This window comes from Strix uralensis, chromosome 5, assembly GCF_047716275.1.
Source record: "Strix uralensis isolate ZFMK-TIS-50842 chromosome 5, bStrUra1, whole genome shotgun sequence".
NCBI lineage: Eukaryota > Metazoa > Chordata > Aves > Strigiformes > Strigidae > Strix > Strix uralensis.
This window is the reverse complement of record NC_133976.1, coordinates 89,499,386-89,513,897: the sequence shown is the minus strand read 5'-3', so window position 1 is coordinate 89,513,897 and position 14,512 is coordinate 89,499,386. Positions and strand designations below refer to the sequence as shown.

Below are 14,512 nucleotides of genomic sequence, written 5' to 3'. Positions count from 1 at the left end.
CTACATAATTTGTATTTAATATAACTAAAACGCTCAACTGATGAATCTTCTCACTGAGGGCAGATTACAGCTGGCTGCATGGAAAGGGCACTCAGCAGGAAGGATGCACAGAAACCAAGCAGCAAGGGAGCCAGGGACCACACAACCCTTGATAAGCACAATATAGGGGATATTAAAAAGCGGGTAGGAGGCACTGAACAATAAGCATCCTGGGCCACTATGTCTTGTAATCGTCTGGCTCCCTCTCGGTCTGCATCAGCTGACTTCTGTGGGATGACTCGGTAGGCATTTAGGGAAAGGAACTACACTGGTTTGTCGTGTGTAGCACAATAATTGACAGCATCAAATGATCTCAGCATCAAGCTGGGATCACCCAGTTACAATGGCAGGAGAAATTAAATAGCATTAATTAGAGGGAGAACATAGAACTCTTTCTGCCTGGGATGTGTCTCTTCTCTTAGCTGACAAAAGCCTCCGTGGTTTGGCTTATTAAGAGCCAAGTTGGTAGGAAAGCTGAAGGGGAAAAAGGAGCATTCTCCTTTGTGTGCCAACCCAGCTGAGAAGACTTGAGTTTGAGACTGACTTTTAAAGAACAGCAAAAGGTTAATGAAGTTTTATCCCAGCCACCATTAATGCATCTGAAGGTCCCTCTAACTAGACCACAGACAGCACTTTTGTTCTTATTTCGCTATGAGATCAGGTAAGGAATACATGTAAGGGAAAAAAATCAGAGATAAAATAGATTTTTTCAGCTTTCAGAAACCAAAACAATCTTCTGCTACAGTAGCCTTCCTACTGGCCATGCAGCTACCTGGCCATATTCCACATTAAACCCTTCTCCACAACAACTTTTGTTTCCCATTTTGTCAGCATTTGATATAAACCAGACTGCACTCTGCCTTAACACGAGGAGCTTGATTCTTTGGGGTACAATGAACTGTCATTTCCCATGGAGCCTGTGAAAGAGGCCGACAGGCAAAACTGCTGCAGGCAGGTCCCTCGTATTACTTGGAAATCACTTTCCTGTGATACGTTGGGAAAGGGCCAGGAGAAATACCAGAGTTTCAGTCCTGACTCAGTTCTGTACTCGGTGATCCGAATCCATCCCAGCTTTTATGACAGAACTACAGAATACGAAACATGATATTGCACACAAAGTGTAGTTAGTTATATTTGATAGGGTTTATTTGCCATCTTTTGGCAAATAAAGCATGTTTGCATATACTCTTTCTTAAAAAATTGCCTTTCCTTTTGTATGTATACTTGCGCTTTTTTCTGTACTAAACAGTTAACGAAATTCCAAACTACTAAACAAAAACCTACAAACATTTTGGACAGTAAACTCTTTTTCCTATTATATGTCTATACAATGCCTAAAACAGACTAGTCCTGATTTTTGAACAGAACCGTCTAGGAATTTTTGTTATTTAGAAAAATAACATTTTTATTTATTTCATTAATTTTAAAATAAAAATGTTATTTAATTTACCCAATTCCCTTGTGAATAATAAGGGAGAAAAGTGGCAATAGATTTCCGTAAAATACCAGTAAGGTAAAAGCACACTATTGAGGAAATCACCTACAAGTGAGCTAGAATTACAGATTAATAAATTACAGTGTCCACCTTGGAGTACTCAAAAGTTCAGATGTTTCTTTGAGTCTTATTTAAGCCTCTTGACTCTAAGCAACTACATAATTCCAAATAGTAGCTGCACTATGTAAAATGTCTTAGAGAGAAAGATGCCAAAATGGACTGAAAAACCGTACGCTTTCCAATAAAAACATTATTTTTGGTCAACATTATTTGCTAAATTCAACCTAAACATATTAATCATTTTGCTCAACCCACAATTGCATTTTTTGGTTAATAAATTATCCCTCCAATTTCTGTCAGCTTTTCTTAATTTTATTTTTCTCGCTACTTTCCTTTAATAGCTAACGGCATATCTTTCTCCCATGTTTAGAAATAGAGCCTCTCTCTAAATGATGCTTCTATGAAAAACCTCCCTTGGAGATGCTGTGACACTCGATGGCCTTGAACCCTCTGCCCCGGGAAGCCAGGATGTGACGGCTGCACGATCCCTGAGGATGCTTTAACGGGCACCCCCTAGATAACCCTTCGCGCTTACGGCACAGACGTAACGCTCCAGCTCGAGGGAACAACGAGCTGCGGGTACGAGAAATCGTGGGCCAGTCAAATCAGGGAGAGCAACGAGGACAAAACCAAAGGAGAGAGCTTGAGCTGATCGCTCTTTTCTTTCACTTCCTATAGAACTCACAGGAAGGAATATGCGCACACGGAATTCCCCCACCTCAGCCTTTTCCAGGCTTTACCTATAAGCAAGATGAGCCCCACCAGAATCTCACTTCTGCACCCAGAAGATGTGAACCTCAGAGCCATCTCGACCAAGGGCTGCCTGCCAAAGCTATGGCAGAAGCTTCACCGGGCAGTGTAACTGCAGGATCCTTTGTGCACAGGTTTAAACGGGAAGTTACTTTTGCTTCAGGGAAGCAGAATCTAGCCCAGAAATCTCACAGTGCAATACATTAGATAAATATTATTAATTACAGATAAATGCAAAACATATATTTTACCATTTTATGATGAAGAGTGTTTCCTAAAATGTAAATAAAGGTTAAAAAGAAATGGCCTGGTTGGTTTGTTAAACCATGTGAGTTAATTTCCAATTGCTGCTTATTTTAAGAAAGTAAGAAAGAATCTGCAGCATCATAAAAACACAGATTCTGTTTCTAATATTTTCTTCTCATAAAAAAGGGGAAAAGAGCTAGGGCATTTGGCTTGAGCATCAGTTGAATATTTCATTTTGTCTGTAACACTAATAATAGACTTGATTATTATACAAATATTGTTTCATATTAGTTCTACGGCCAAACTTCTAAATTTAGAATTAATCTTTTTTTTCATGATGCAGTTTCAATAATAAACATTATGATCAAGTCTAGGTGTATGTTACAGTATTAAAATACCTCCTTTTTAAGCACTCGGTGGAGTCACTGTTACTGCTCCGCTATGGCTTAGCTAGTCTGCCTGTAAAAATGAAGATTTATTTTTATGTGGCTTGAACTAAAACGACAGATTTTTGATGTGTGCTCACCCTTAACTATTAACATTGTGTGCAATGGCAGTTTAAATGTTTTATTTTCAAATAAACAGGCAAATGGACTGTTATTTCTATAAATACTAACAGGATCATGCCCAAGCACTGGGATTTTTCAGCCTGAAGCAAGAGGAAACCACACATTTTCTGTTTATTTTTGTGGGTTTTACTATTTTAAGTAACATCAAGCCCTGGACTGAAGATATTCTGACATTTCTGGTGACTTTGAAGGAAAAAAGTCCCAAGAGTTTCTTTGCAAGTTAGGTCAGCTCATGCTAAGTCACTGAGTGATAAAAAAGCATTCCCTGTGACAACAGTACACGCAATGTCCTCCTGGCTGTGCATCACCAAGTCTCTTGCAACAGAGCTCCAAAGAAATACATGGGAAGATGGGAAAATGGCTGATGGAGGGCCGGGTCCTGCTCACACGTACCCACACCTACTCGCCTGCGCAGTGCCGTTAAGTGTGGTTCTGCAGGGATATGTGAGAACTGCCCCTGTCTCTTTAATTGAGAACAGATGCTGACAGTGATATCAGATGCTCTTTTCTCTTCTCTCTTCCCCGACCTCAGTTTTAACACACTAATGAAGGACAAAATGCCACAGTTCTTGTGCTGCCTTTGGAACAGGGGTCTGAGCATCAGCTGTGTGGTTCAGACCTGGGCACTGGTAAATGTTGTTTTGGTTTTCCTTTGTACCTGGCTCCTTACGTTTTGAAGGGGCAGAAGTGGACAATTGTCTGGGGTTTTTTGAGCAATACTTCTGCATCTTTTGCTTGGCTTCACTTAGTGATAACCAGTTGACTATCTGCAGGTAACCAAGTACTGCTTGAGAATTTTAACTCACTTTTTGAACGGACAAATTCAGATACCACTGGATGGCTGAAGTTTTACAAGGGTATCAGGCTGTCCTTTGAAACTGAAGGCTTTCTGCAGCCCAGAGCTTTTCCTTAAATCTCCAGTCAGTTTGGAACAGTTTGACCTCTGTATCTCATTGCTTTGCAGTAATAAAACCCTCTAATAAATAGAGAGAAAAATGTTTGAAATAGGTAAATACGGAAAAATTAGGGCAGCAGAAAGCTAATGAACTCAGTTGCAATCACTATGCCAGTATTGCCTTAACTTAAAAGTATTGATTAAATAACTGAATATTTACATCTTGTAGTGGAACTGCTGAAGGCAAATGATGCATGGCAAAGCAAACAGAAGCTGACCTTTGCACGTTTTCCCATCAGGCTGCAGGGTAAATCCAACTGGGCAACTGCATCGTACCCCTGTCGCGGTGTCCTTGCAAGTCCGATCACAGCCTCCGTTATTGACAGCACATGTTTCTGCAGGATGAGAGAGAAAGAGAGAGAGAGAGAGGGAGAAAGGGAGTGTAATGAAATGTTCTGGGGGAGGGGAGAGGCACCGACTCTTCGGGCAATAGCACAACATTACAAAAGCAATCTAAGTTAAGCAAGCCCGCTGCAGCAAGCTTTCAGGGTCGTCAGGGCCCACGTACTGGTTTTGACTGGTAAATCATTTCCACAAGTCATGATTTCTTTCTCACCCCAAACTGGTGTTTTTATTTATTATATTTAGTTAGTGCTTTTGAACTGTCTTAGACAACAGGATGGGTTATTACACATGAAACAAGTTTAAAAAGAAAAAAAAGTGATTGCCTTTAAAAGCAGAACCAAACATTCAGTCTGTTTCGTATCAGTCAATGTCCAGCCAAGGCTTTTTAAGGTTCATTTTTTTAAATGATGTTGTAGGCATAATGAACTTTAAAAAGCAGTAGAAAGCAAAGCAGAGTGCTAGACTTGGAACTGAGAATTTAAAATCCTTAGTTAAGAAAGAGTTAATAGAAAATGAACTACATATATCACTTTGACAAGAATCTACATGCCCAATCTGTTCTTACTGAACTACAAGCAAAAGGCATCTGGGTTTTGTCCACTTAAAGCTTTTTGCAAATTGAAAGGAGTTTGGAGTGGGTGGGAGGGCATAATTGAGGTCACTGAACCCATTCCAAGCTGTGTCATTGAAATTTCCCAGTGCTTGTAGTATGTCGAAGGGTGGCTGGGCAAACACAGGCAAGAGAAAGCTGCAATACTTCTGAGCTTTTCCAACAGTGGGCAATGACTATGAGGTACCACTACATTAAGAAAAAATCTTCAACTTCATTACAGAAAAAGCAAAAACCCCTCCCTCGTTGCCATTCTTTTCTGTTACTCGTGTGTGCACATGCGCACACCGTACACACACACACATACCCACACACATCCATAAAACAGATAAAAGGCAAGAGAAATGATTAACTTTGCTTTGATCCAGAGAGTAGAGTGGATGTAAGGGTGCCAATTTAGCACGTCAGTTTGAACTATGCATTTATCTGAAAAGTGTTTACTTCAGAGAGCAAGTCCTTTAATAGTATCTTTTTCAGTTGCTCTGGCTTTGATTAAATTAAAATACCCCCCTGCCCCCCAAGACTGCCATTATTCTACTCAGCTCACCTCATTCTGGCTTTCCCTGAAGAGGCTTTGTCATTACTTACTCAGATTTACAGACTCCTATTGCTGAATATTCACAGCCTGTGTCACAATTGTACCCTGTGGACAGGGTCTGACAATAAGCTATAGGATATGCTAATCAGGAATTGCCTTACAACAGTACATTGATCAAAAATTATTTACACAGAACAGAAAAGGCTTTATCTTTCAATTGACTAGCACTAAAAGATTTTTATTTTAAAGTAGCCTCTGCTAATGCCCTCAAGGTGAACTTAGACTGGCCCTTTGGAGGGACTTCACTGCTTCAAAATAAGAGAAAAAACTGTAACTGTTTGTTGTTTTTTTTTGCCTTTTGCACGGGCACAGACCTCTACATCAGTTGTAAAATAAGCTGCTGGCACTTATGAACAAACTGAAAGCAAGGGGCTGGGGCACACGGGCATTCACAGCACGGGACAGGACTCCGCCGTCCATCCCCATTCACACATGCTCTACTAGATAGGTTTACGGTTTTTATGCCATGTGTGCTATGTAACAACATAATGTAGAAAAAGCCATCAGTATACAAATGGATTTGCACAGAACTGCCAGCAAGCACAGCTAACAAATGGATGGAACAGCTTTCTGAAAATGGAGCTGAGTCTGCAACTCCTTATTTTCAGACGGAGTCCTTGCTCATCTTAGGCATGACCTGTAGGACAAGTTAACTGCTTAAGTAATACGGTTCTGATTTTCATTTACTCCCCTGGGAAGGGCTGTTCATAGACTCAGAGGCTGACACGGCTGCTTGAAGAACTCTTCTGTAAGTGACGGTGCTGCATTTCCATCGGTATGTGAATGTGGGTGTGTGTCCTCACAGCCCAACATATCAAGTGATTTTGTTTCAGAGAAGGGAAAATGTTTCAGGTCATTTAAAACTTTTTACTTGGGTACAGTTTAATGGTAGGATGATTTGCCAGGAGTAAAGAGTTAAGGTTAAAAACCAGGAAAAAGTGCTGAAGATGTACATTTGGCATGGCACTGGGAAGAGCACTAAATCTTACATTAGCAGATTAACTCTGGCATATGAAGAGTCCTTTATTGCAGTTCATCAACACGAGATGAACATAAGCAGTAATATTTTTGCTTTCTGGATAACATCCAGTGAAAATGAATAGACACAACAATTTTTTTTCCCATGGCATGGATGACTGGATCTATAGGGTAAGGGTCATTCAGTGAGCAAGAGTTATTTCTATGTATAGAGGGAATCAAGCCAGCTTTTCTTATTTTCACAGAGATTTAGTAAAACAAACCAAAAAGGCTAAATACCCTTCAACCTTCCTGGTGACTCTGACTTTCATACATGATGACCTCTAACAGAATGAAGATCCAAGCGAGCAAGCGGACATCTGACAGTACCTCCAACACTTTGGCTAATTGGAGAGATGTATTGGTGAAATTCCTTAAACTCAAGGTCATGAGAAAACATTGGTAAAGGAAAGCGAATGTGACTAGCAGAACGTGGGAAAGCGGGATTACAAGCTACATCAAATAGAATAGCTGCGGCCTATAGACACCATCAACCGACGTGCGTCACCACCTGTGTTTCTGTTAGAAATTACTTCAACTCATTCTTCACCCCACCACTATCAAATTTTAGTATGTATTTGAAATGCAAATACAAGTTTTAGGTCTCAAATAAAGAGCAGAAGCCAATTACTTATTTCCAAGCTATCATGTTGGAGGAACTATACCTATATGGAAGGGAAAGAACAGATATTCCAAATCTGGATCAGACCTTCATGGTGATGTTGATCCGATAGACCGTTTTCCACTGTTTTTTTCTCTGGGAAAGGCAACCTCAACATATTTATTACACCTTTTTGTTTTGTTTTGTTTCAGACTGTTTGGCATGTTTCTGATGTTTTTTGTTCTGATGATGGAGCAGAAAAAGAACTGGAAGACACAAATAAAGTCATGTAACTGACATTTAAATTCCCTCTGAGTTATGACAATGCTCCTCATTTGAAACTAGACTTTACTGTGAATTTAAAGTGATGTTTGTAGCCCCACTTACATCCTTATTGAACTTCCACTAGGAAACTCAGACAGAAACAGGGATCCAAAGAAAAGGACATCTATTTACATGGAGCAGTCTGGGACAGCTTACACTGTGTTTTTCCACTGTTTTTCGCACTCCTAATTCTGGAACAATCTCTCATGTATCTGCTCCCTGGCTCTATAGACAAGAAATAATCAGAATCATGACCAACATGTAGTTGGTAATTGAGTAATCACATGTTTTAACAATAGCCCACTGCACTGTGGGATCTGCACTGCTGCTGGATATTAAAATACCCTATTAGAAAGCACAAGCCTGAGCTGTCGGTCCTTCAGCACCGGATCAGGAACACTGGCTAAGTTACCAGCTGAAGTTACATGGGATTCCAGTCCCTTAATATGTCACTTCAGCAGTAAAAGATCAGTTCTTCAGGTTCTAGTCCTGAAGTTTTTGAACTAAAGCAGAATCTCTCCCTGATGGCAGCAGAGCCTGGTCACTTTGTTACACAGAAGACTGACATCAGACAGGATTTACTTGGCTTTGAATACTTTTAAATGCCTGAAACTCTGAACACGTGTCGTGGATTTGGAACATTTCTGAAAACCTAAATTTCAGCTTCTTCTATGAAACAGGTAAACACAGCCACTCAAAATGTAAGCTTCTATTCAAATCTGTTTTTTGAAGTGGCCAATTTTTTCATAAAGCCACTGAAAAACTGCCTTGATGACAAGGGTCTCCAAAATTTGCCTCCAATTTTTGTGACTTCATTTTACCTCAATGATCAAAAGAACCTGATGTAATTTTAAGGGTATTACTCAAAATCAGGCAAATCTTGAAATCTTTATTATTCCATTTGGTAGCCTGGGTCAATTTAAACTAGGATCCAAACCGATGTTTTAGGAACTGAGATATGGTGCAAAGCGGAACAGCCTTACACAGGTCTATGGGACTGGAAGGGACACATCTGCAGGTCACACAGCAATACATGTCTGAGCGAGGCCACTCTCTCATCTTGGATACGTCATGAGGACAAGGTTGGGTTCCCGATGACTGGAGAAGGTAAACATCAAGAAAGGCAGGAGGGGAATCTGAGGAACCTCTCCCCAGCCGGCCCCGCATCAGACCCCTGTAAGTTTATGGAGCAAATTGTCCTGGAAGCCATTTGCAAGCACATGAAAGATGAGATGATTGGGAATGGCTGGCGTGAACTTACTGAGGTAAATCGTGCCTTACCCAACTGCCTTCTACAGTGACATCACTTACACTGTGGATAGGGGAGAGCTGTGGATGTTCTTCACCCTGAGTTTAGCACGTGCTTTGACACGGTCTTCCATAGTATCCTTATGGGCACAGCGGTGAGACAGAGACTGGGTAAGTGGATAATACAGAGAGTGCAAAATTGGCTGGACAGCTGGACTCAAAGGGTTGAGTCAGTGCCACAAAGTCCAGCTAGAGCTACTCCTCAGCCTCAGATGGTGATAGTAGGGCCAACACTGCCTAAAGTCTCCACTAACAACCTGGACTATGGGATGGATGGCACTTTCTGCAAACTTGTGGATGATACCAAATTGGGGGAGTGGTCAATGCACTGGAGAGCTGGGCTGCTATTCAGAGGGGCCTTAACAGGTTGGAAAAAACGGCCTGAGCTTCATTATGAGCTTCACTGAAGGCAAACCCAGGTCCTGCGTATGGGGTGGAATAACCCCATCCAACAGAACAGGCTTAGAACTGAGTGGCTAGAAAGCAGTTCTGGAGAAAATCCTGGGGTGCCTGGTGGAGAAGTTGAACAGAAGTCAGCAGTGTTTCCTTAAGGCAAAGAAGGTCACCAACATCCTGGCTTGTATTAGGAAGAGTACAAGCAGAAGATCAAGAGAAGTGACCCTACCCCTCTATTTGGTGTTTGGAGTAACAACATCTGGAGTGCTGTGTCCAGTTCTGGGCACTCCAGTGCAAGAAACACATGGACATACTACAGCAAATTCAGCGGAGGTCTACTGAGATCATGTTCAGGGGGCTGAAGCCCATGATGAGGCTGAGAAGCTGAGAACGCTCAGAGGAGATCTTATTTCTGTCTACAGCTAACTAATAGAACAGTATAAAGAAGGCGGAACAAGACTTTTCTTGGAGGTGCACAGTGGACAGACAAGAGGCAACAAACAGAAGTTAGAATACGGGAAATTCCAGCTTGATACAACGTAAAAAGTTTTCAGCATGACAGTGGCCAAACGCAGGAACGGGTTACCAGGGAGGCTGTGGAATCTACATCCTTGGAGATGCTCAAAACTCAACTGGACACAGCCCTGAGCGGTCTGGTAGAGTGGCCCTTTCTTTGAGCAGGAGGTTGGATAAATGACCTCCAGAGGTGCCTTCCAACTTACATGAGTCTATGATTCAATGAAACATTCACATATCTTACAGAAGCTAAAGAACCTGAGTTTCACTTTTACTTTATTTCTGACAAAGAATACTGGAAGGGAAGAGGGAGAAGGGAAGCACCACGAACACAGGAAGCGGCATGTCAAATTCAAGGTCACAGTTCGTATCTACGCAGTATCTTACTCAAGGTCTCTTTGGAATCTGACACATCCATATCGCTGACACGTATCTGATACATTTAGTATCACCAATGATACTCTATGAGGAGGAGCTGTGGACTCCCTCAAGGGTAGAAAGGCCTTACAGGGAGATCTGGATAGACCAGAGAGCTGGGCAATCACCAGCTGTATGAAATTTAACAAAAGCACATGCCAGATTGTGCACCTGGGATGGGGTAATCCTGCTTATATGTACAAACTGGGGTACAAGAGGATGGAAAGCAACCCCATGGAAAGAGATCTGGGGGTTTGGGTCTGATGGCAAGTTGAACAGGAGTCAACAGTGTGCCCTGGCAGCCAGAAGGGCCTGAGGGGCAGGAAGCATGGCAGCATAGCAAGTCAGTCAAGGGAGGTGACTGTCCCACTCTACAGGGCACTGGCGTGGCCCCACCTCGAGCACGGTGCGGAGCTTTGGGCACCTCAATGTCAGAAGGGCATCAAGCTATCAGTGTGTCCAGAGGAGAGTGACCAAGATGGTGAAAGGTCTTGAGGGCAAGACTTACGAGGAGTGGTTGAGGTCACTCGGCTTGTTCAGCTTGGAGAACAGAAGGCTGAGGGGCAACCTCATTGCAGTCTACAACTGCCTCCTTGGGGCAGCAGAGCGGGAGATGCTGATCTCCTCTCTGGTGACCAGCAATGGGACATGAGGAAATGGAATGAGGCTGCGTCAGGGGAAGTTCAGACTGGACATTAGGAAAAGGTTTTTCACTGAGAGGGTGCTCAGTCACTGAAGAGGCTCCCCAGGGAAGTGGTGACAGCACCAAGCCTGTCAGAGTTGAAGGAGCATCTGGAGGATGCTCTCAGTCATACGGATTAGTGTTAGGTAGTGCTGCGAGGAGCAGGGACTGGGACTTGATGATCCTTATGGGCCCTTCCAACTTGAGATATTCTGTGATTCTATGGTATTTCCAACAGGAAATGCTCATGTTTGGAAAGCTGAAGCATGGAAGTAGAGACCTAAATTTCTTCCCCAGCTTCCCATAAGCTGCCGTGTCACCCTGGAGTTCATAAGAAATACTGGTCTCATTGAAAACAGACGCAGTATTTCCTATATGCATAAGACCTTCTGAAATTCATCAGCACACATGCTCTATAGACGTAAAATAGCATTGGTTTTATTCCTACCAATAGTACAGAAATTACTACCCGTAGTACTGAAATTAAAAGCAAGACTTGACACTCCCCACTCTTAATTTACTTTTTGCCCTGATAATATTTATTCCTCTGTAAATGTAACTTTTTACAGGGACAAGAGAATTTAATCTTTTCTATCCACTCTTAAATTCCTTTAGATTAGCATAGTACACAACAGAATTAATATGAAAAAGTGTTTTATGACAGACAGGTTGGTGTCTCTGTATTGTTTTAACCAAGGTCAGTCATTTTGGATTGGCTTTAATTATGCTCTACTTAAAAAACTAATCCCATCAGCTCTGGAATGTGTGCATATACCTGCACCTATATGCAGAGCTCTGCTTTGCCAGTCTCAGTCAGTCTGCTAAAACATTCGATATACTGTTCAGTGGGATAAAATCGGCTTAAGGTAAATTTTCAAATTATTCTCTTAAAAAGATTAAAAACTTAAAGATGCTGTACATGGTTTAAGGAATGAAACGGAGAAGTAACAAAGTGATCAACCACATTTCTTACGAAGACCTAAACCGAAATCAGCTTCTTTGGGTGGTTGGCAAGAAATGCATTTCAGGAGGAGACAAGCACCCTCTTTGCACTGTAAGGGTGTAATCCTGCCCACCACACGAGAAGGCTGAGCCAGGTGGCAGCCACGAAGAGCCCTCAGGAAAAGACGTTGACTCTAACTTGGCTTGTACAAGTACTGCCTCAAAGCACAGCTGCCACTTCACAGGCACTGCGTGGCTGTGCAGCCGCCGGGTACCCGGCAGGGCAGCGTGCTGCGACGTGCTGACCTGGGCTGCTGTGCCCTGGGCAAGGTAGGAGACAGGAGGGCTAAGGGTACCTCTGCAAGAAGGAGGGTGATCAGACACAGGAACAAGTTAATCCTGATGTAACGGAAAGCTGAAGGCTGCAAGCAGAACAGTGGCTTTAGAGCACTCACTGGTTTAGCCAGGGCACTGTGAGATACCTGGATTACCTCAGACCACTCTTCCCTAATGAGGTGCCTGGGAAGTAATATCGCCTGGGAACTGGAGTGGCAAAAAGGGTTAAACCACCAGCAATCTCTGCTCCTCAGAAGCTGTGCTGTAACTAAAGCTGTTGTAAACTGCTACTGTGTCTGAACCAAGAGATAACCTGTTTACCTATCCTGAACACATAAAAATGGGTTGACTTGTCTGTGTTTAATTCACAGCAATACACAACCTGACTCTCCAAGCTATGTGTACAAGACAGGAAAACATATTTGAACAAGTGAAGAAAGATTAAGGATACCTGTGAAAGCAAGCCAAATATCTGGCACTCCGTAAGTATGAATACTGAAAAGCTGAAAAATGCCCTGTTAATGTTCATCACCTTGAATCCCGCCATTCTCTCCTCACTTATTTTATGTCCTGCCCCTATTCCCAACAGATTTTACAGTACACGTCAGCAGAAATGAAACTGCAGAACCAGTCCTAGATAGTGCACACACGATATTGGTGAATCCTATCTTAAATTTAAACTGGATTTATTTTTTTAAGTAAGATTTCAAAGAAACTGCCAGGATTTGGGTGATTCTTTTAAGAGGGGAAAAAAGTACATACTCATGATTGTTTTTATTTTGAGAAGGCCTAATCTTAAACCATTAATTACCATCATCTGTAATGATTGTTTGCATCACTGTAGCATTTTGGAGCCCTTGTAAGAACCAACACCAGGACTCCACTATGCCAGCTACTACTAAGTTACAGCTAGGAAACGGTGACGATGCAAAGGTATTAGAGCAGTTCTATGGGAGGGCCCGATCCTGCTCAGCTGAGTGGTGTTGGCTCCCTCACCTTAAAAAACGTTGAACTAATTCAGTTCAGTGCAAATAGTATCTGGAATCAAATCAGGCCACAAGTTGTACCTCACCTCCCCTCACCGCAGGACTGCTCTTTGCTCAGGCTGGCTCAGCGGTTCCCCTCGCGCTGCTCCGATGGCCCCAGCTGCTCCGAGCACAGCCCCTTCTCAACTCCCGAGCACAGCCCCTTCTCAACTCCCGCTACTCCGGGGCTGGCACAGCCCCTTCTCAACTCCCGCTACTCCGGGGCTGGCACAGCCCCTTCTCAGCTCCCGCTACTCCGGGGCTGGCACAGCCCCTTCTCAGCTCCCGCTACTCCGGGGCTGGCACAGCCCCTTCTCAGCTCCCGCTACTCCGGGGCTGGCACAGCCCCTTCTCAGCTCCCGCTACTCCGGGGCTGGCACAGCCCCTTCTCAGCTCCCGCTACTCCGGGGCTGGCACAGCCCCTTCTCAGTTCCCACTACTCCGGGGCTGGCACAGCACACCCCTCCTCTCAACATCTGTGTACAGAGCAGAATCTTACAGGAATAATTAATCACTAGTGGCATCACCGCTGTATGCAGGTGAACTGCATGGCTGTGACTAATAACGACTATCTAATTGGGTAAAAAAACACTCAAAATCCCACTCAAATTCTGACCAAAAATACACAAATTCTGAAAGCCTGAAACTTGGAAGAGATTAAAACTTAAGTCAGGAAAGGCGCTTTTTTTTTTTTTTTTTTTTGGTAATATCCTGTTGATTGTACAGATGAGCTTGCCTTTAAGAAAGGGGGAATCTGCGGTGTAAGAAAGGAATGAGACAGAGAACAGATGATCAGACTGCTGCTGCCATCCCTAAAACCAATTTTCCTGCGAGCGGCAGTACCTGTAGTATATGGCATGAGATCAGGGTACAGGGGGTGGACCCAGAGGACAACAAGCCCAGGGAGAAACTAAACACACAACTAAAATATTTGAATTTCCAGTTAAGTGAGATCTATGCTATTCTCATGCAAATTATGCTCTGTGATGCTAAAAGGATAGAGAAAGAGCATTCAGAAGAGTATAATGAAAGAAACAAATAGCTGTGAGCAGATGAAGGAGAAACTGAAAGAGCTTCATGTTCAGGGAATGAAAAAGGTGAGACAGAAAGGGGAACTTGCAGGATGTGGAATTCTTCACTCCGTTATGCTTGTCTCCTCATTTCTGTGCAATTTCATGATTGGTAGAATTTTATTTGCATAAAAATAGGATGAGAATTCTGCACGGCCACATACAGAATGTGTGAAGAAACAACCTGGTGAATCTTGCACCGAATCATGAA

At 42.8% G+C, this 14,512-nt stretch overlaps 1 protein-coding gene across 1 annotated transcript in view; it reads right to left on the bottom strand.

The window, feature by feature from the left end:
• SCUBE1 (signal peptide, CUB domain and EGF like domain containing 1) overlaps positions 1–14,512 on the bottom strand; it is a 209,385-nt gene that overhangs the window by 70,914 nt on the left and 123,959 nt on the right. Inside the window, exon 8 of the mRNA XM_074872168.1 lies at positions 4,333–4,449. Within this exon, the coding sequence (XP_074728269.1) occupies positions 4,333–4,449 (117 nt within the window). The remainder of the gene's footprint in view (positions 1–4,332; positions 4,450–14,512) is intronic.